Source organism: Tiliqua scincoides, chromosome 1 (genome assembly GCF_035046505.1).
Source record: "Tiliqua scincoides isolate rTilSci1 chromosome 1, rTilSci1.hap2, whole genome shotgun sequence".
Classification (NCBI taxonomy): Eukaryota; Metazoa; Chordata; class Lepidosauria; order Squamata; family Scincidae; genus Tiliqua; species Tiliqua scincoides.
The window spans coordinates 143,731,809-143,754,035 of record NC_089821.1 but is presented as its reverse complement, the minus strand read 5'-3'; the positions used below and the strand labels follow the sequence as shown (position 1 = coordinate 143,754,035).

The following is a 22,227-nucleotide window of genomic DNA, read 5'->3' as shown; positions in this document are numbered from 1 at the left end:
GACAGAAAGGCCCATCAAGGATGGAATGCAGCTGTGGACCTCCAGTGGGGAGGGGAGAACTGAGAGGGCTAGCATCCAGCCCCCCAAGGGGTATGTCTGGGTCTTTGTCTGTTTGGTGGAAAAGGTTGTGGGTGCAACATCCTGCAGGCAGAGCCTAATCCGCCAGGGCCATGTGGTCTGTTAGGTAACTGGGAGCTGAAAGATCTACAAAGAAAGTTGACCCAGGTGAGAGTAAGGGAATAACAGAGATAGCCAGTTAGCTTTGTTATTTTAATGCTGATATGTTTCCTAGAAGTTTTATGCCTCTAGCATTTGCTGCCTTTTGTAACTTTATGTAACCCCAGGGCTTTTTTCCTAATGGAACGCGGGGGGGGGTGACGACTACGGAGTTCTGGCACCTTTTTGCAGGGGCCCCTCCCCTTCAGAGGCATTCCGGGGGGGGAAGCAAAACAGAGGCATTTGCTGGGTGGGTGCTGGGGGGTGCAGGGCGGGCGGGTGCCTGGCCCCTGCCTGACCGCACAACAACCCCCTCCTGCCCCATCCCCAAGCTCTCGCCTGAGCCCAGCCCGCCTCCCCCCCCCGCGCTCTGCTTCCCCGTGCAGCTTCCAAGCCGGTGGAGGGCGTGGGGGACATGTGCTGATGCCGAGGAGGAGGACGGACAGACAGACAGCCAGCCAGCCAGCCAGGGAGATGGGCTGCGGCACCCACGGAACGCCCAGGTACTGGTTTGGCGGAGGAGGAGGGGAAGGAAGCTGGCTGGTGCAGCCCTCGTGCCAATCTGCAGCACGAGCCTAGGCGTGTCTACTCAGAAGTAAGTCTCATTGTGCTGAATGGGGCTTGCTTCTGGGAAAGGGTGCATAGCCTTACAGCCTGAGAGCTCAAGCCTATGCATGTCTAAGAAGTAAGTTCCATTGTGTTCAATGGGGCTTACTCCCGGGAAAGTGTCATAGCCTTGCAGCCTGAATAGACAAGCAGAAGAAGGGCTCGGAGGCTGCAGTCCTCTCCACACCTTCCTGGGAGGAAGCCCCACTGCCTCTAATGGGACTGACTTCTGAGGAGACAGGCACAGGATTGGGCCCTGAGGCTGCCATCCTATCCACAGTAAGCCCCATTCACTAAAGTGGACTTCTGAGTAGACATGCACAGGATTGGGCTCTTAGGCTGCAATCCTAGGCACTTTCCTGGGAGTAAGCTCCATTGACTAGAACAAGACTTATTTCAGAGTACACATACCTAGGATTGGGCTCTTAATCCTGGCAGATATATATATATCTGCACCCGTTTTCACATGCTAAGGGCAGGTGAAAAGGGATTCTACTTGTGTACAACATGCTGCCCAGCCTTGCCAGAGATCCTCCTCATCCTTCCCCCACAAGCAAGCCCTCCGCCAGCCAGCATTTGCAGCTCCTCTCCAGCCATGCACAGCAGCTGCTCAGGGCAGCAGAGACCATACAATTGCATGCCTTCCCTGATGGTTCAGAAACTGCAATTAGTGCAGAATGCGGCGGCCAGTGTGGTTACTGGAGCTAGGCGGTTTGACTCTGTCAGTCCACTTCTCCAGGGGCTACATTGGCTGCCCATTCGTTTCCGGGCCCAATTCAAGGTGCTGGTTTTGACCTTTAAAGCCCTATACTGCTCTGGGCCAGGGTATCTTAGAGATCGCCTACTTCCGTTCAATCCAGCTCGTCCTCTTAGGTCATCAGAGAAAGCCTTTTTACAAGTGCTGCCGCCTAAGGAGGTACGTGGGGCGGCGGCAAGAAATAGGGCCTTCTCAGTAGTGGCACCAACGTTATGGAACTCCCTTCCCCTTGACTTGAGAATGGCTCCCTCTCTTGAGACTTTTCGGCGAGGTCTGAAGACCCTTCTATTTAAACAAGCCTTCTGAGTTCATGGCCTTTTAAACATCTTTTAGTATGTTTTTACAGGCCTGATTCTATATGATCTGCTGCTCTATGCTCTTTTTACCTGACTTTTTATCTTACTGTTTTTTATGATATCTGTCAATGTGTTAATATGTTTTTATCTGTTTGTTAAATTATGTTTTAATCTGCTTTTAACCTATTGTAAGCTGCCTTGGGTCCCTTTGGGGAGAAGGGCGGGGTATAAATAAAGTTGTTGTTGTTGTTGTTATTGTTATTGTTATTCCCAAAGAGTATTCTGATACCTGAATCAAACCATATTTAATCACTTCTTTGCAAACGTAGCTGTTTCTATGTGCATCTAAGGACCCCTCTCGTGTAAGAATTCCTTTTTTGTTCTTACTCCCACAGTTGCTTAGAGTAATTTTACTACATGGAACTCATGTAAGCCATTTTTCGGAATCCATTCACTGCTTCTTCTCCTCGAAGTAGTGCCACACTACATACTACAAGCTACAAGTGCACCTGTACAGTATTTTTCCCCATGTGTAGAAAAAGTAGCTAGGGGGAAGGGGATGTGGAGACTGACAGCCCAATCCTATGCATGTCTATTCAGAAGTAAGTTCATCTTTAGGGGGGAAGCACATAAAAAATATTTTATTTCTCCAATAAAAAATGGTTTAAAAATAAATAAATAAATAAATAAAAGATTAACAAGTTGTGAGTTTCTGCACCTTTCTTTTTTCTTTTTTACAAAAAAAGCACTGTATAACCCTAGGTATTTAATAAAGTAAAAATCTTTTTACTAAATTGTTTCACTGTCTGTTGGGGACAAAGGTTCAGAATCCTGCCTAGCCATTCAGCAAGCTACCAAATCCTCATTGAGGACTAGTAACTAGAGGACTGAAGCTTTAATTGGAGAAAGCGCTCAGTGCCTGCAAGGGACAGAATTAAGCCTAGAGGGTCTCAATGTCCCTGGACTAAGACACTGGCACATACAGGGTGGTGGCAGTACTACTGAACAGGGGTCTTTGAGGGCTCTAGGGTTCAAGAACCAAGAACTCTGAGCACCCCAAAACCCTGGGAGTTTACGACACTACAAATGCTAAATCAGCAATGGCATCAGTAACAAGCAAATGAAAGCCTTGTTGCAAAGAGAGGAATAGCTGATAGGGGCCAAGACTAATTACCTCATAAACTGTTTATCCTTGGCATTCTATTCTCCAATCTTAACAGCAATCTTAACTACTCTCCTACAATCTCAGCAACTAAACAGCAATGGAGTGAATATTCATAAAATAGCCACAGTGGGTTTTTGTGTTTGTCCGCTTGGAGAGGCACCCCAATGTATTACAGCCACTAAATCTGCTTTCTATAAAAGATAAAACACCCAAAGTGCACTAAATCTGCCTTCTGTCTCTTCCCCTCACCAAAATTAAGAGAAAGAGTGACAGTCTTACTTACTAGACCTTTATTGGCACAGAATGAATACTTATATACATGTTCAGAACACATACAGGAATCATCACCATATGGGAGCCTCAAGCAAGTCACGCATTCTATCTTTTACAGAGTACAATCACTACTCTGTTGTATGAACTGGGAAATGTACAGTATATGAATACTGCACAAAGCCCCAACATAGCCCCAACACAAAGCCCCAACACAAAGCCCCAACACAAAGCCCCAACACAAAGCCCCAACACAAAGCCCCAACATAGAGTCTCTTGGAGACATCCAAGATCAAAGCACTGGCACCAGCTCGACCTGATCCTCACCAGACGCTCCAGCCTTCCCAGCATCAAGATCACACGCAGTTATCATGGTGCTGCCTGCGACACTGACCACTCCCTGGTGTGCAGCAGAGTGAAACTGCAAACAAAGCGACTGTATCACACGAAAAAGGAAGGAAGACCTCGCATTGATACCAGCAAGACCCGGGATCAGAGAAAAGTGGAGGAATTTGCACAAGCGCTTGAGGAATCTCTTCCAGGCCCGGCCGACGCAAACGCATCCAACAGATGGGAACATTTCAAGAATACCGTTTACAACACCGCCTTGTCCATATTCGGCAAGAAGACCAACAAGGCGGCAGACTGGTTTGAAGCCCACTCTGAGGAGTTGACACCAGTCATTGAGGAAAAGAGGAGAGCTCAAGCAGCATACAAGGCCTGTCCCAGTGAGCGCAACCTGCAGGTCCTCCGAACTGCTCGCAGCAAAGTCCAACAGACTGCCAGGAGATGTGCTAACGACTACTGGCTCCAGCTCTGTTCCGAGATACAGATAGCAGCTGACACGGGCAACATCAAGGGGATGTATGATGGTATCAAGCAGGCCCTAGGTCCAACACAGAAGAAAATTGCCCCTCTGAAGTCTGCCACAGGCGAGGTCATCCAGGATCGGGCGCAGCAGATGGAACGCTGGGTGCAGCACTACTCTGAGCTATATTCCAGAGAAAATGTAGTCACCGAAGAAGCACTGAACAACATTGAGTGCCTGCCTGTGCTGGAAGAGCTTGACAGTGAACCAACCCTAGAAGAACTTCACGTGGCCCTGGACTCCCTTGCCTTTGGCAAGGCACCTGGAAAAGACAGCATCCCTGCTGAAGTCCTAAAATGCTGCAAAGAGATCATCGTCACTGAGCTGCATGAAATCCTCTGTCTCTGCTGGAGAGAAGGTGGAGTACCTCAAGACATGAGGGATGCAAACATCATCACGCTGTACAAGAACAAAGGTGACAGGGGTGACTGCAACAACTACCGCGGCATCTCTCTCCTTAGCGTTGTAGGAAAGCTGTTTGCCCGAGTTGTACTAAAGAGGCTCCAGGTACTTGCAGAGAGCGTCTATCCAGAATCGCAGTGTGGATTCCGAGCCAACAGGTCCACCACTGATATGGTATTCTCCCTTAGACAACTGCAGGAGAAATGCAGGGAACAACGACAGCCACTCTTTATAGCCTTCATAGATCTCACAAAGGCTTTCGACCTGGTCAGCAGAGACGGCCTCTTCAAGATTCTCCCCAAGATTGGATGTCCACCCAGGCTCCTCAGCATCATCAGATCTTTCCACAAGGACATGAAGGGCACTGTTGTCTTCGATGGCTCCACATCAGACCCTTTTGACATCCGAAGCGGAGTGAAGCAGGGCTGTGTTCTTGCACCAACCTTGTTTGGGATTTTCTTCGCTGTCCTGCTGAAGCAGGCCTTTGGAACTGCAACAGAAGGCATCTATCTCCGGACCAGATCAGACGGAAAGCTCTTCAACCTCTCCAGACTGAGAGCAAAATCCAAAGTCCAGCTGAAATGTCTGCGTGACTTCCTCTTTGCCGACGATGCAGCTGTCACTACCCACTCTGCCAAAGATCTCCAGCAGCTCATGGATCGTTTTAGCAAGGCCTGCCAAGATTTTGGACTGACAATCAGCCTGAAGAAAACACAGGTCATGGTTCAGGATGTGGACTCACCTCCCTGCATTACAATCTCTGAGCATGAACTGGAGGTTGTCCATGACTTTGTGTACCTTGGCTCAACGATCTCCGACACTCATTCTCTCGATACCGAGCTAAACAAGCGCATCGGTAAAGCAGCTACCACGTTTTCCAGACTCACAAAGAGAGTCTGGTCCAACAAGAAGCTGACGGAACATACCAAGATCCAGGTCTACAGAGCTTGCGTCCTGAGTACACTTCTGTACTGCAGCGAGTCATGGACTCTTCACTCACAACAGGAGAGGAAACTGAGCGCTTTCCACATGCGCTGCCTCCGACGCATCCTCGGCATCACCTGGCAGGACAAAGTTCCAAACAACACAGTCCTGGAACGTGCTGGAATCCCTAGCATGTATTCACTGCTGAAACAGAGACGCCTGCGTTGGCTTGGTCATGTCGTGAGAATGGATGATGGCCGGATCCCAAAGGATCTCCTCTATGGAGAACTCGTGCAAGGAAAGCGCCCTACAGGCAGACCACAGCTGCGATACAAGGACATCTGCAAGAGGGATCTGAAGGCCTTAGGGATGGACCTCAACAAGTGGGAAACCCTGGCCTCTGAGCGGCCCGCTTGGAGGCAGGCTGTGCAGCATGGCCTTTCCCAGTTTGAAGAGACACTTTGCCAACAGTCTGAGGCTAAGAGGCAAAGAAGGAAGGCCCATAGTCAGGGAGACAGACCAGGGACAGACTGCACTTGCTCCCAGTGTGGAAGGGATTGTCACTCCCGGATTGGCCTTTTCAGCCACACTAGACGCTGTGCCAGAACCACCATTCAGAGCGCGATACCATAGTCTTTCGAGACTGAAGGCTGCCAATATATATGAATACTGCAATCACACTGGCATGGCTGATCATATAGTCATCTGATTTCCTATCCTCCTTCCCATCAGAGTGTCAAACAACCCTAATCCTGCCAACCCCACTGCTGCCAACCAAACATGATAATACTCAGATACTACCTGTAAGCAAACTATGCACAGAAGACAATGATAAGCATGCAGCAACAGGAATTCTATGATGATATAACAGAACCAGTCAGAACTCTCTCCCATACATAATGCATAAACACAAGTCATTGAAGTGACCTCCCCAAGGCAGAGTTTACCTTTTGGGGAATGGCCATAAGTTCAGTGGAAGTGCACATGCTGTGCATGTAGAACATCTGAGATTCAAATTCTAGCACCTCTAGCTAAAAGGATTTCAGGTAACAAGCCATCTACCTAAGATTTTGGAGACACACTGCAGGACAGGATAGATACCAGTAGTGGGTTAGACAGATCTACTGGCCTGACTCCACAGAGGGCATCTTCACAAATGTTCTAATGAAATGTGAATATGGTTGCAATCTTCATACTTACATTGCACTGATAAAAGGCCGTAAGAAGTTAACGACACAAATTAAGAGGAATGAACTTCTATAAAGTCCTACCTGTATTCTAAATACTAAATGCTCAGAAAGAAGGCCTTAACAGAATTACAAAGGGCAACCATTTATTTTTGAGCACAGCTCCTTAGCTCTCTAACGAACATCCTTCCTGTCAACTCCAACGATACTTCCTCGAAAGAGCAGAAGAATATTTTTTTATGTAGACGCCTCATTACTTCATGATCTACTGCTGCCATCTTCTGCATTAAATGAAGCAGCAGCAATTGCACATTTACCAATAGGCTATTTAAATTTCTATCACTTCGAAATGGTTCCTATTGGTCAACCAGAGGGAACTATGTAAATATACCTATATAAAGTAATTTAAAACACTTCTATTACCTCTAAATGATGCCGGCGCTCTGCAATGACTCGTTCATCCTTGTTTCCAAACAGCTTCTTTGGAGGAAATTCTAAAGTAGCCAGCTGTGAGAGACAACAGAAAATGAATTCATTGAGAAATTGTTCTTAAAAGCTATGACACAGAGAGGAAAAAGGATGAACATAAACCAGCTATTCTTACAGTACTAATGGTGGCAACATTAGGCCTCCTCTACACATTTCAATATAATTCTGGAGGGCAAAATACTAATCATATGCATGCCTTAGTATCAGAATCTTGCAAAGCAGATACTTGGGTAAAAGCAAAGATGTATTTGCCATCATTTCATAGGTTATAATCAAGTAAGGGAGCAGTCCTAACCCACTTTCCAGCACCTACATAAGGGCAATGTAGCTCTGAGGTAAGGGAACAAACATTCCCTTACTTTGAGGAAACCTCTGTGAGTATAACCCAACTGCAGGATGCAGCACATGCTCCATGCCAGTGCTGGAAAGTTGGTTAGGATTTGGGCCTAAGGGACTCATCTGTTTAGGCCTTCTGAACAGCTTTTTAAATGTTAATGCAATGATATACCAAATCAGAAACGTTTCTTCCCTTCTTCCAAGAGAATTTTAAAAATCCCAACACATTTACTTATAACGCATTTTATAAGCCAGGTTTCCATAGATTCAGAGCAAACAAAATATTTAAAAGCAACAGAGCAAAGTACTACTAAACACAATAAAAGATCAATTCAGAGAGTAGCCCCTTCCGACTCTCAGAATTCTCCAAACACAACCCATAACAACAAGGTAGCTAAACTAAAAGTCAACTGAAATAGTGCATCTTACAGAAACATAATAGGCATGGACAGTAACAGAGAAAGATGCTGTCTCTAAGGGCCAAAAAAACCCTAAAGATTACATGGGAGTTCCATGATTAGAGTTCCCTATTATGTCTTTCCCTCTCCCAAAAAAGTCAAATTGCCTATGGCTGATCAGAGCTGCGTTCAGGAGTAGTTAACTTTGTCTCCATGCACAGGCTTATGGGTGCATCTATGGTTTCTTTTCCCTTCCAAAGCGAATATGTGACACGTTTCCCAGCAATTAAGTCTTCAACTTTGAGAAATTAAGAGTAAAATTTATCCACATCTATGACCTGTACTGTTGTAGCCTTACTTGCCAATCTTCTGTTCCCCCAAGCTCTTCAGTGCTGGGCCTAAATGCTGTTTTTTCCCCCCTCCCCACATCCTCCAAGCTCTTAAAGGGACATAATTTTTTATTATAGTACTTACTGTCAATGTTGGTGTTATTGTATTAATTTAAACAGGGAGAATGACCCCCAACCCACTTCACTGACCTCTTTCCCTTGCTGCCCAGTGCTGCCATTGAGAAGAGGAGGTGGCAGGGATGGCAGCGTTGGATACCAAGAGGAGGATGATTTGGGTCTCCCTTAGTGTCACCATTGCCTCTCCCTCTAATGACCAGTGCCACTGCTATCACTTTACTCCAGCTCACTGCCTAACACAGTGGCCTCAATTCACACATGGATGTGCTGCCCCCACTTCTCTACAGTTTCTATACCTACTTTATTGCTTTACTTTATGAGGTAACATTCTACTTTAAGTCCAATGTAGGGCATGGATATACATATGGTTTCCTGTAACTCCTTTTTATATTATTTCTTGTGGTGGGAAATCCCACCTTATAAGTCATTTCACTGTACGTCCAAGCTCTCTGTTCCCTAACCCTGACTCCCCTCTAGACTGTACAGGGGATTCCCTGTAGCAACTTCATCAGCTCATCTGCATCAGGAAGTAAGCACACACAAAAAAGATCTAATTTTCACCCTGCCCTATGGTCCCATTTCAAATTTGGCTCCTTCTGCAGCTGCTTTCCAACAGTGATGTATGTGGGGAGGGGGGTTCCAAATAGATTGGGCCCTAATATACACATAACCACAGGCTATGCAGGACTTTAAAATGGCACCTTGAACTGGGCTTGGAAGTACACCGACAGTCAGTGCAGATCACATAAGGCAGGCTGAATGTGTTTCCATATTCATAAGAACAGGCAGCAGTACTTTGCAGTAGCTGAAATTTCAGGATCATAGAGAAGCACAGCAATATCCCCTCTGTCCAAAGGGCAACGCCTACACAAGAAATACTGTATGTAAAAAGCACCCAGGCTACTTGATTGTCACAAATTTAAGCAGTGCTGGGTTATTCATTTTCAATTTAGGGCACTTCCCACAAAAGAGTTTTGAAAACCCTTTAACAAAAAGAAGTTCAGAGTATGGGCATGAGTAATTTTTGATCTTTCATCATTTACATTTTTGTATGTGTCTTTCAGTATCCATAAAGAAAAAATATTAAAATCATTTCAGGAGTTACCGTAAGTCACTTCAAATCTCAGTTTTCCAAGGGGTGTGCCTGACTTTTGGAACAGTGTCCTGGTTTCCTACAGTTGTGCTGAGGAAAATAAGAAGCGGTCTGATTCTGTAGATGGTGAGGCAGCCCCTGACTTACTTTTGTGATAATAATGAAAGAAAAATATGTCCTAGTTAAAGTTTTTGAAGTTTAAACAAAGTAGCTCAAGCCTCATCTTCCAGAAAAGTACTGAAACTCCTAGAGCAAAAGGAACTTGGCAAAAAAAAAAAAACTTAAGTAGAAACGAGCTCTATATCTTTGGAAATTTGACAACTCTTATCTTTCTTGCCTTTCAAGAATCCTTTCTTGCCTTTCAAATCCAGTAACTTACGAGAGGATAAAATAACTTTGCCTACATTCCTATGCAGCTTTCAAGAGGCAAGAAAGGTGAAACTTTGTGAACAGCAGCAAATATTTAATGTAATAAAAGACAACCCAGTCAAAATAAAACTCTTTCAAACTCTATAGAGTGGAGATGAAAACAGAAAGCTTTATGTCGATCGAGCCACATTACTGAAATTAACAAGTATATATAAAGGTATTTTCTTTCCGAATGCTTTTCTAAATAAATTATGGTGCTCCATTCAAAGATCAGAATCAAACACGCTACAGAATGTTACATCTTGACCTTATGAACTGCTGTACTGGCACAGCAATTCATACTGCTGGGCACAATGCTTCCGACTGAACGAGCTGCACTGTTTGCAATGTTTGATTCACAGCTGGGCCTGCCCCTATCATGAACACAGATGTGCTGCAGTCAATCCAAAGAAGGCCAGTGGGTTCCTGCATGTGGTTTTTCTTATCGTAAGCATTCAGGGGTGAGGGAGGCACAAACAGGGGACAGAGTTGGTCTGCTCTACTTTTTATTAGTCCCAGACGGCTTCTGCCATTATTGTTATTATTGGCACAAGAGTCTAACAAGGATAAGTGTTGCATGAAGTTAAGTAAAAGTCTATCTTTTCCAACAAAAAACTACTACCATGTTGCAGAACTAGCTTTAGTAATTTTAGCTCTAAAATAAACATTAACAATGCTGAAAAGCAGAGCGCTCCACAATTACGGCTTAAGAGGTGGTCAATTTGTCTGGATAGTACCATTTCAAGCTGCAGGTGGGGCTCACATCACTGAATGGCTCTCTACATGACAATAATAGATTTCTAGACAAAGAACACTGTTAAGGGAAAGGGTTCTAGCTTGCTTTCTCGCCAATAGGCTAATTTTCTAAGAGCTTGAACTTAAAAAAAAAAAAAAAAAAGCTGTATGAAAGAGTGGTCAAAGCCTGTGTGCCCCCACATGCAGTCTGATGTGATACAGCCCAAACACAGGTTTATCACTTTAGGTAAAACTAGGCCTGAGCTGATCTTGGTTGTTCTCCGTTTAGTCTTCCTATAAAAAGCTAATTTCATGGCTCCAGAATTGTAATGCAAAGAGTGGACATGAGAATTATCAAAGTGCTGCTGTTCACAACCCTGTTCCTACTGCCATTAATATGCAGCACTCTTGATCCCAACCCTAGCAGGCAGTGCACACTGCCTCTTCACTCCCAGCCCAGTCAATTTTATCAGGTCAGAGAGCGTAAGATGTGCTTTCAGTTGCCTAAAAGGCTAAAATTGTCTAGCAACTACAGCACTCATATTATTCCCTTTTCACTGACCTGACAGAATGGTTAGGCTGAAAATTAAGTAGGCAGCTGTGCATCCCGAGAAAGAGAGACAGCAGGATTCTGCCTGCTGGTAGCTCCCCAGAACCTTTGCCAGATTAAGGCCTCCTCTCTCCTGCCTTACAGAACTGGGGTAGGGCTCCTCTCATCTGGGGAGAATTACTTTTTTCAATTCCTCTTCCAGGCTACAGCAGACTTAATTTTTTTATTAGTAATGTGCAACGTTTACCTTACGGACAATTTGACCATTTCTTAATGAAACAAAGACAGTATCATTGCTCATTTTTGCAATAAGAATGCACACTTTGACGGAAATCCTCCCCAAATTTCAAACAGTCATTTCAGAAAAGTACAGACACCAGTATTACATTATTTTAAACATAATTCAGTCTGTCCGCTGCTATTGAACAAACAAATTAAATTCAGCAGAAAAAAAATTTATCTGGGTTAGGGGGCATGTTTCATTCCCAAAAGCAATTTGAGGACATAGCTGGATGTAGCAGTAGTAAACACTGGAAGTATCAGCTATGATAGGTAGCATAATATGATAAATTACTTCACTATTTTGTTCATTATAAGTAGTGTGGTAGCATTTATTTGCCAAATGCTAATAAAAAGTGAATGCAGTGCAATTTAGTAGTTTATGCAAGCCTTTATAGTGCTATATACACACATGATGTAGCTTTAACTGGATTTTAAATTGCTTACAAGGGAAAAAAACCCAGGGAAAAAAAAAGCCAGGAGTAGTAAAGCCACAGGCTATTTACAAATGTAAAAATTTAACATAAAACTAAGCTTATTCCCACAAGTCACAAACTTCAGCTAAAGAAAAATACAGTTATTCTACAGTATGTTCCTAGAAAACTAAGGCTCATTGCCCCTTCCATTCAAGAAATACTCAACTACTTGAAGGAATCAAAAACTCTGTCATGTCCCACTCACCACTGCACAGTAGCCACATTCCAAGTCCTGTATGAAGTAAACATGGGAAAGGAATGTCCTAGAGTCTATAAATACAAGTGTCAGTCAAAATTTTCATGTTCGGTTCCACTGCTCTCTAGATTTAATATAGGTTTTCTACATATAATTATTTCCTTTATAAAGAGCTTGTTCTTATGGTGCTGAAAGCAATACATCTCATTACCGCGCATGCTACTGATACATTTTAATATTATATTTCTATAGAATGAATGCTTTAGAATGTTTTAATTTTAATAATTGTTCATGTTGCAGACAGAAATATGCTTAGGTGCTGAGCTCAATGCATAAGTGCAGTTGATTTCATCAGTATAGGGATGATTAACTTGGTCTGGATTGGGGATTTTGCCACAGCAAACACAAAACTAATATTTGAAATAAAATCTTGCCTACTGTATATATTACACTTGACCAAGTCCCATGAAATTCCATTTAAATAATGGGGGGATTGCATTCTTATGGTTTGAAACCATCTGAAAATAATCGCCCAGAGATTTTACATATACCTTACACATTTATAGACTCAGATATATATCTGCATTTTTTCCTGTACTGTTGAATTGCTGCAGTTATTTGATACTAAGGACTGAAACAGAAGGTTTAACAAAATCAAATATGATACAAAAGTAAATCGTCTTCTACCTTAACCTTAAAATATTCTCCCCTTTAAGGTGTGACCTAGAAACCCTGTACATTTAGACACCCTAAAACAGGTACATGAAACAGGAGACATCTTTATCCAGTGCTTCAAATAATTGATTTTAAACTCAAGTAGTTTAGTGAAGGGCCAATACTAGTCTTTATCCCAGCTTATACAGAACAAGGGATATGACATATCAAGAGGAACCAAAGAAGAGCTGCGGCACAGCAGGACTGGTTTCTTCAAGGGTTGAACTCCCTGTAGAGATACAGTCACACTGCCTCTTTTACTGAAGAAAAAAACAAAAGAAAAAAATCCAGCTGCTTTCTTTAGAAGAGCATTCTTGAAGATACTGCAAAGCTAAGCTCTCATAAACAGCAAAGAATTATTTGGTTTTTCTTCTAAACTGGTAATAACGACAATAGAATTTCCACGTACCCTATCACTACAGTATGTGGCAATTTTGCATTCCATTAGCTGCCCTGAAATTGATTGGGTGGCTCACTTCAAGTTCTAAAACCTCCATAAACAGCTTTAAAGGTCTCCTTTAAAGATGATTTTCCAGCTGCACAGAAGCTCAGCTGGGTAACATCTGGCAGCATTTATGAAACGTTCTCGTCTTGCAAGACCAAACAGTGCTGTAAATTTCAGCCACCCTTTCCTTGGAGAAATGCTAATAGTGAAAATTCATCAAAGGACAGCAATAATTCTTAGTGCTGATGAGATGGATGTGTTTCTGACTTTCCAAAATTAATAGCAGGTTCCAGGGCCTCAAGAAACAGCTGTCACTTGGAAATATACCTGCAAACAAATAAGAAATTCTCCTCTAGGTTTAGCTTGTTGAGAGCAAAAAGCAGCAGCTCTTCAAGACAAGTCAGACAGAAAGAAAGGGGGGAAAACTGGAATATTTCTGCAATATTCACAGTGGTATTTAAGCTCAGAATATATCTATCCTGCTTAGATTTGATCTTTACACAGATAAAATATTTTATCCTTCATAATGTTTTGCCAACCTTTGTTTAAAGACTCAGCAAGGGTCTGTGCCCCCACAACTGCTTCCCAAAGACTATTCCAAACTGTAACCATTCAGACAGCCATTTGTTCTTATATTTACCATCTGCTTTAACTTAACTTGTGCACTATCAACTATAATATATTTTCCCCTTAGTTTCCTTTTTCTCCACACTGAATAGGTTGAGCTTTTAATCTCTTATAATTCATGGTCTGTTCTGGCAGATCATTCTACTTGGTCTTCCCAGTACATATTTCAGCTTTCTTGAATATCAGATGACACAGTAATTCCAGACAGAGCCCTGACTACTGTCATATATAAATAAGAACCAATCTTTTTATTCCTACCAGAAATTTCCCAACAAGTACACTCAATAACTGAATTTAGTATTTTTTTCTGGCTACGATGCCACTACAAGAACAACATTGCTTTAACTTCCCTGTCCCCTTTCTCAAAAAACAGAATTAAACAGGTGCTCAGAGATGACAGAGTTCCTCTTTTAGGTTCTTCTGATTTATTCAGATTTCTTTAGATTTGTCTCTACCAGTTCCTTATTATGTTTCAGATGCAGTGAAAAGTCCTGTTTTTTACCTGTGATGATACTCATTAGCAGCTTAAACCTAATATACCAAAATGGCTGTTTCTTCTCATTGGACAAATCTCCCTCAATGCTGGATAAGTTTGACGTATAGCATCCTCTTGTACATCACACTGAAGCCTTATTTTTGGTTATTTAAGTTCAGGAATTCAGAGGGAGGAATTACCTTTTTAATCTTTATCCTGTTTATTGAATTTGCTACCTATGTTTTTCATAAATGCTATATTTGCCCAAGCTCAGAAAAGGTTAGAAATTCAAATATCTGTGGTGGTATCAGGAAAAACTTGAGGTAGAAGAAGACTGGGATAAGTACATTTCTGAGGGCGGGAAGCAAACTTTGTCTTGCGTTTGTAATTTCTGAAAGACAACAGTATATTTCACATTAATGCTCCCATCCTAAAAATAAATGAGATGAGGCAATGGGAAACTGCTGTATCCCCTACACCACACACATACAAAACACACTATGTGTGAAAAATACCTTTTCTTCAAGTTACCAAACAAAGATGCCAAACAAGGGAGGGGGAGCTTCTTGTTAAGGGCATTTGCCCTTCCTCTGGCACCATCTATGGCTAGTGGTTTTCAGACTGGGGCGCTATACAATTTTTATCAAAATAACCATGGTTGGAAATCTATTCATCCTCTGTAAAAGCTTTTAAAATATTCAATTTTTAAAAGTTTGTATTTTACCTACAATTTTATGCAAATGAATATATTTCTGCAGAATGCCTACATAAGCAAAAATTCTGCTATCTGCAACTATACTTAATGCTACAAGCATTTCTACTGAGAATGCTATGTTTGCATACTTAGACTTTTCTGTTTACTTTTCTGTATGTTTTCATACAGAAACAGACAGACTTTTCTGTTTCTTTTCTGCACTTACAGGAACATATATATCCACTGGAAACTAAGAAATGCATAAAATTCACCCTTCTTGTTCTTTTACATGTTTTTAACAAAAATGGTTTACACAGGACTTATTACAGAGATCCACAATTCAGAAAGTCAGTGCAGACATAAATCTAGAGGCTCTAAAAGAGGGCTCTATCAGGAGAACTGCAGTGTTTATACCCCAATAACTGTGGTAGAACTTAGAATGGAAAAGGGACACAGAAAATTTATGCACCACGAGGAGGCAACATGAGAACACACACAATTGTGCACTCTGGAATCTTATCCAACGAATATTCCTCCCAGACTTCCTTAAGCCCCTCTCAATGTATGGATGTTTCACATTTAGTAAATTACCTTCTGCATCAAGTGTTGAGAAGAATATAAAAACTGGAAAGTTCACTAACTGGAGATATTTTCAACCACCTTAGTATGGAAATAGACATATGTCATGCTTGACATGTGACTGCCACCAAAATAATCATCCTAGTGTAGTTCTCCTATAACATCTCCCATGCCCTAAGATGTCATCACATTTGCTGCATGATGTAGTTACATCACAGCATGGTGTTCCCAACCTCTGCTAGACATCATAGGCTGCTGCTGATGGGACAAATAAAGACTTATAATGATATCAGAATACGATGCGTTTTATAATTTACATACATTTTTTAAAGTTGTTGTAAGCCACTCTGGGTGCCCTTCAGGAGAAAGGTGGGATGTAAATCAAACAAAATGAACAAATAGGTCAGATGCTAATATATCTTATTGGGGGTGGGGTGAGAATCTGGCACATTTTTAGCAGTTGTCTGATAAAGTGTAAGTTGCATCCCTGCTACTACTCTGAAAAAAGATTTGCCTTACAATTTGCAGCCCTTCAGCATCATCAATCATCATCATTATCTAGGCCAGTGGTTCTCACACATTTAGCACCAGGACCCACTTTCTAGAATGAGAATCTTGTCAGGACCCACTGGAAGTGATGTCATGACCAGAAGTGACATCATCAAGCAGGAAAATTTTTAACAATCCTAGGCTGCACTCCTACCCACACTTACCCAGGAGCAAGTCCCACTTACCATCATTGTTAAAAGAATATACATAGTAGCTTGTTAAAAGGATAGGTCTGTAACATTTCCGTAAATGCAGTCACATACCATGGCAGCATCAAGCCCAATATATTAAAAATAAAATACTGAAGTGAATGGGGACCCACCTGAAATTGGCTCGAGTTCCACCTAGTGGGTCCCGACCCACAGTTTGAGAAACACTGATCTAGGCTGTCAATGGCAGATATACAAAGCTGCAAGCCACCTATAGACTAAACATGTCACTATGTACTTATGTACTATGTACCTGGTAAACTAGAAGTATATTGGAGCCTCACTTTACAATAGGTTCACTTTTCAATGGATTTTCCATCATAAAAGAAGATTCACTACACAATGGGCTCAAGACTGCTGTCAACAGGACCTCATGGTGATATGTAAGCCAATCAGTGATGTGAATACAGTACAATAGTTAGTTAACGTCTTAGCCAATAGCAACATTTTTAACATTATGGCTGTGTGTATGAAGGGAAGGAGGCAGTTTTGTAATTTGTGTTTTATAATTACAACATAGTGTAAACCAGGGGTGCTCACACTTTTTTGGCTCGAGAGCTACTTTGAAACCCAGCAAGGCCTGGAGATCTACCAGAGTTTTTTTTACAATGTTCGCGCCATCATAACATATAACATTTATGTGTACAATGTATGTTTGTGTACCTTGAGCCCCACTGAGTATAACAGGACTTACTCCTGAGTAGATATGCCTAGGATTAGGCTGTGAGGCTGCAATCCTAGCCACACTTACCTGGGAGTAAGCCCCATTGAGTACAATGGGCCTTAATCCCGGCGTTTCCTCCCAGAGGCACCTGAAGGGGGGGGGTCAGCACTCCGCGATCTACTCATTTTGCCTCGCGATCTACCGGTAGATCGCGATCCACCTATTGAGCACCCCTGGTGTAAACTGATCATCATGGCCTCTAAAGAGCGTAGTAGGCACCTTTCAAACCACATTTTAGAGGAAAATAGATTAGTCCTGTGGCAGAAACGTCAATTTCTGAGGTCTTGAAACAAAAAAATTATTGGGTTCACATTACAATATTTTCACAATACAATAATGTCTATGGAATGGGTTACCATTGTACATTGAGGGTCCACTGTATACAAAAGCCCATAGTAGAAAAATGGAGTTCAATCTGCCACACACGCTGATTAATTTGCAAGTTAGCATATGTTACATTTACAGTATGAATAAAATATTTGGCTGCATAGAGACAAAAGGAAAAAAATTCATCTATGCAAACCTGGAAGATAGCTCAAAAGCTATTTCTGAAAAACTTGGAAAAGAATTCTGCTCAAGTCAAAGAATCCTTACAACATGCAATGCAAATAGAAATTTTTATAACAGCTACTGCTGGTACTGACAGTTTTCTTAATGTCCATCAATTCAAAAATATGAAGATTTGTCTTGCAACCAGGAGTCTTATGGGAAGTGGAGGCTGTAAGCTTCAGGAATCCAAAAAAAATAGAAGTCCCCCCCAAAAAATGATCATTATTTAACCTGCTGTCTTTTCTCTAAAAGGGTAGTTTTAAAAGTCACTGACAATGCAGCAAGCACAATGATATTTTCTTAGAGGTTATAAAATACAAGCTTTATAGCCTGATAAATAATATACTTCCTAGCAACTATGCTGCTAGAGGTATGACAGCTCAACTGAAGAGACTCATAGGAATGCTCCATGATTAAATGGCAATATGACTAAATTACCTGGCTGAACTGAAGTGGGGCTGCATGACAGCCTTTTTCTAAGCACTGTTGGTTCAATGTTTCATCTCATATATTCAGCTTAATTAAATTAATTCAGAAATTCTCCAGCCTCTGTAATGTAGTAACAACTTTTGGAATTGAATGTAAAAAAATCGGGTTCACATAAAATTCAAAGCTGTCATAAAATTCACAGGGTTGCTTTATAAATCTGTGAAGAATGGGTGGGATACAGATCTAAAAATGACAATATTAACAAAGAAAAAAACCCCAGCCACTTCCAGTTTTCACAGACCAAGTTTTTAATTTGGATTGAACACAGATCAGAAACAAGGATTATTTTGAATGTGGATCCCCCCCCCCCACATCAATCCATGGTTAATCTACAGTTTGCTTTAATTTATTTAAAATATTGATACCCCCCTCCTTTACTCCCTAAAGGAGGCATCCAAGGAGACTTATTGTGGTACCCAAACCAGGAAAATAAAGCAGTCTCTACAAACTAGAATTGCAAGCCAGGTGCTGTATAAAGCCAGTGTGAGTCCTTAAACAATCAAGCTTTATGCCCTTCACTATTTTACTCATCTTAGTTTGTGACCCACTTGATATCAAGTATTGATTCCGTATAGTCAGGCCTGATCTGCTAACAAGTGGGATAAAAATGGCACTGCACTTCACTATACAATCTCAGTGCTAAAGAGGTGACATAATTGCTTCTTTAGCATTGAAATGGTGCTGTGAAGTACCATTAGGATATAATGGTTCCTTAAACTGCCTGCTAGACATACAAACACCAAATGCATAATTATTATCCAGTGTTTATTACCAACACCTAAAACATTAGAACTGGAGTCACATTACTCTTGAAATATGCATTTTCCAACTTAGATCAGATGCACACATTTGGCTATCAACCTATTCGTCTTATATACATAACTCAAAAAGTGATATACTGCAGAATTTAAAACTGTAAGATGGCAGTGATTCACCATTTCAAAGTGTTAGGATTTTACCTCCCTGATAAATCTTCATCTGGGAAGAAATAAATATTCTTCATCTGGGAATGTGGTGGAAGAAACATGAAATGCAGCCTCAAATTAAAATACGGAGGCAATAGTCCATAACTAAACAATTAATGAGCTATAAAGTTCACCTCTACAGGACACTGCATATATTAAGCAAGCACACATATTTTTGTGTTTATCATAAATATAAATTTGGAGCCAGAAGATTAACTATGAAAAATAATCCTACTAAAATAATGTGATGAGTGCACAGTATTTTGGATTTTTTGGGGTGGGGGGGTGACGTGGCATTAGGACAAACATCAATCCAACATCTTTAAATGGAAGCACATGGCAGAAGTGCAATGGTTGAATTACAAATACTGTCAACAAAGGATTAAGAATGCTATCTGCGCAATTCAGAACACGTATAGTCCTAAGCAGGCCTCTCTTTCATGCTGTAGAACTAACCCAAAACCAACATAATTCATAGGATACTTTGAAATATTTGGCTTAATGGAACATTAACCATTCATCTACTTAAACAGCAAGAGTATTATTTCAAAACCCACAAAAATTCTCATTCATTATGTTTTGCCTTGTATCAATAGAATTTGTTATTTTTTCATAACAGCACGCTGGTTTCCCCTCCCCCACTGCTGGTTAACAAAATTTTAGAAACACCTTAAGAAGAGATAGAGGGCGAGATCAGCTGCCTTGGTAGACCACTGAAAGGGCTGGCATTAAAAAAGGACACATATAGCTATTTATGTAACACGTGTGTGGGGGACAAACTGGATGAGGTATGCGCTAAGCATTCCTGGATTTTATGCAGCGACAGAGTAATTTCTCTTCACTGTAATAAAAATGTTCAGGATTCTAAAAGCACCAAAAAGCGATAAAGTTCAGAAATCCCAGCAAAATCTTTGGCCCTTTCATTATAAGTGGAGTGATGAATCAAGATTCTATTGCATCATGTTATAAAACAGTGTTTCTCAACATTCGTCCTCCACCGTACTGCTTCACATGGTCCACCTATTTGAAGTACCACTGGAAGTAACAGGTGATGACATCATCACCCGTTACTTTTGGGTTGGGAGGCCACATGCGATGCAACAAACATCAGTTAGAGGCTAAGGGTGGACAGGAGGGCTTTTCCAAGCATGCTTTGGAGCATCCTACTGCTGTCTGTTGTGTTGCTTTCCTGGTCTTGCTGCCAGCAGGGGTCCTGAGAGTACTACCAGACACTACCTTAAGTACCACTGGTGGTACCTGTACCACTGGTTGAGAAATACTGCTATAAAGCACAGGGAGATGAAGCAACTTCTTGAAACAGAAGGAAGAATCTGTTGCAAGAGCACCAAAATAGAAACATTCCTTATCATGGTGACACAGAAAACAATATATTCATAGTTTACAAATAAATACGAACAGATTTTTGCAGCTTAAAAATAATGAAACAGTAACTACTTATATGTTAATATACCAACAAGCATCAGAAAATTTAGCACCCAGCAAAATGAACAAGAGAAACATGGGAACTGTCAGCCTCTACAACTAAGTAGACAGGCACTAAATTTAATGTGGATTAAATCAGTACATCCTACTTCCCCAAGTCCTTCTCCTTTTAACCAATATACCTGTAAATAAAAAAAGAATTCTCAAATAATCTACTATATTATATCTACATATCCGGTGGCAGACAGTGATAACTAGGAAGGAAATGTCATCTAGAGCAGACAAGATAGCTGAACTCTAAACAGCATAGCTGAATCAGTAACATGAGAAGAAGGCAGATATATACTGCACACCTGGATCCTGTATTAGCTAGACTGACTCCATCTCCCCTGCAGCCATGAATCTCAACCCAACTGTGAGAATGCGTACCCTCTGTACTCAACCTAAGATACTGCAACCTTGTTCCTAGACTGGCTGAGGGTACAGCTAGATGAAGCACAGGAGATACAAGATCAGGATTTCCAATTTAAGAAAAAAAAAAAGTTAAAAAGTAAGGAGCAAATCTGATTAGGACTACAGCACTGGAGGACTTTTTTTTTTTTAAGTTCTTTCCCTGAATGTCATTTTCCCAATTAAAACCATTTCCCTGAAGCTGTATTTGCCCTGCACTGGAAAACATACCCTTCAAAGTCCCTTCTGCTCTGTTATCTCCACGTTCAGGGGAATTAACAGATTCCCAAGTATGGTATGTGAGTTTTGTTTGTGAGATTTTAAATTTGCATTTTATTAATGTTGTGAGCCATTTTGGTGGAGACCAATGAAAGTGTGGGATACAAATATATAGAATACGTAAATACTGTATTTGGAAAGCCAACAAAATAGGGCCCTGCACCCACCAGCACCCATAGTATTTTTTTTTTAAAAGGGGAACTGTGCTCCTGTCCCCCCCCCCGGAGAACCACAATGTATCTTTATGAGGAGGAAAGGAAGGAGAATAAGAGAAGGGAGGGACCACCACTGCCAACACTGCTTGCTGTGCTTTAAATACTGAACATAAGCCACCATATAGGCCTCTTACAAGGTGAAAAGGCAGCATATAAATACCCAGATAGCTACGTACATACACAGAAGTACTACGCACATGGGCTTTATGGAAGGGAGACAAAACTGCCTAAACTGGACTAGTTTGGGATCTCTCATCTAAAACTATTACAAGACTGGGACTTCAGAGGTATTGTGGAGCACCACAAACCTCACCTCAGTTCTGGTCAACCTCAGTTCATATGAAGAATGCTCTAAAGAGTTGAACAATACGTATCTTCAGGGCAAAGAAGTAATTTTATTATCCAAAGATGTATAGCTTAAGAAATTTCTTCCACAAGAAAACAGCATCTTAACAAATAAAGATAGCAATATAAGTTTCATAAACATTTTCAAGAGTCTCAGCAGAATGCGAAGGAAAATGACCCTCAAAAATATTATTAAAAATATAAATAAAAGAGTAGCTCTGGAAGCTCATTTTATTCACAAGTACAGAAGAGTCTCAAAGGAAAGTTACTACGAATTACCAGTCTAAAAGGCAATAAATCTCTAATGCCTCCAAATTAACTTTATTATGGTTATGAAGAAAGTGGCCAAGAAAGGTTA

At 41.4% G+C, this 22,227-nt stretch overlaps 1 protein-coding gene across 2 annotated transcripts in view; it reads right to left on the bottom strand.

Annotated features, from left to right (window-relative positions):
- Positions 1–22,227, bottom strand: part of KIF16B (kinesin family member 16B) — a 134,487-nt gene that overhangs the window by 26,540 nt on the left and 85,720 nt on the right. For both annotated transcript variants that reach the window (XM_066609447.1, XM_066609493.1), the window contains one exon: positions 7,115–7,198. In XM_066609447.1, coding sequence (XP_066465544.1) covers positions 7,115–7,198 — 84 coding nt within the window. The remainder of the gene's footprint in view (positions 1–7,114; positions 7,199–22,227) is intronic.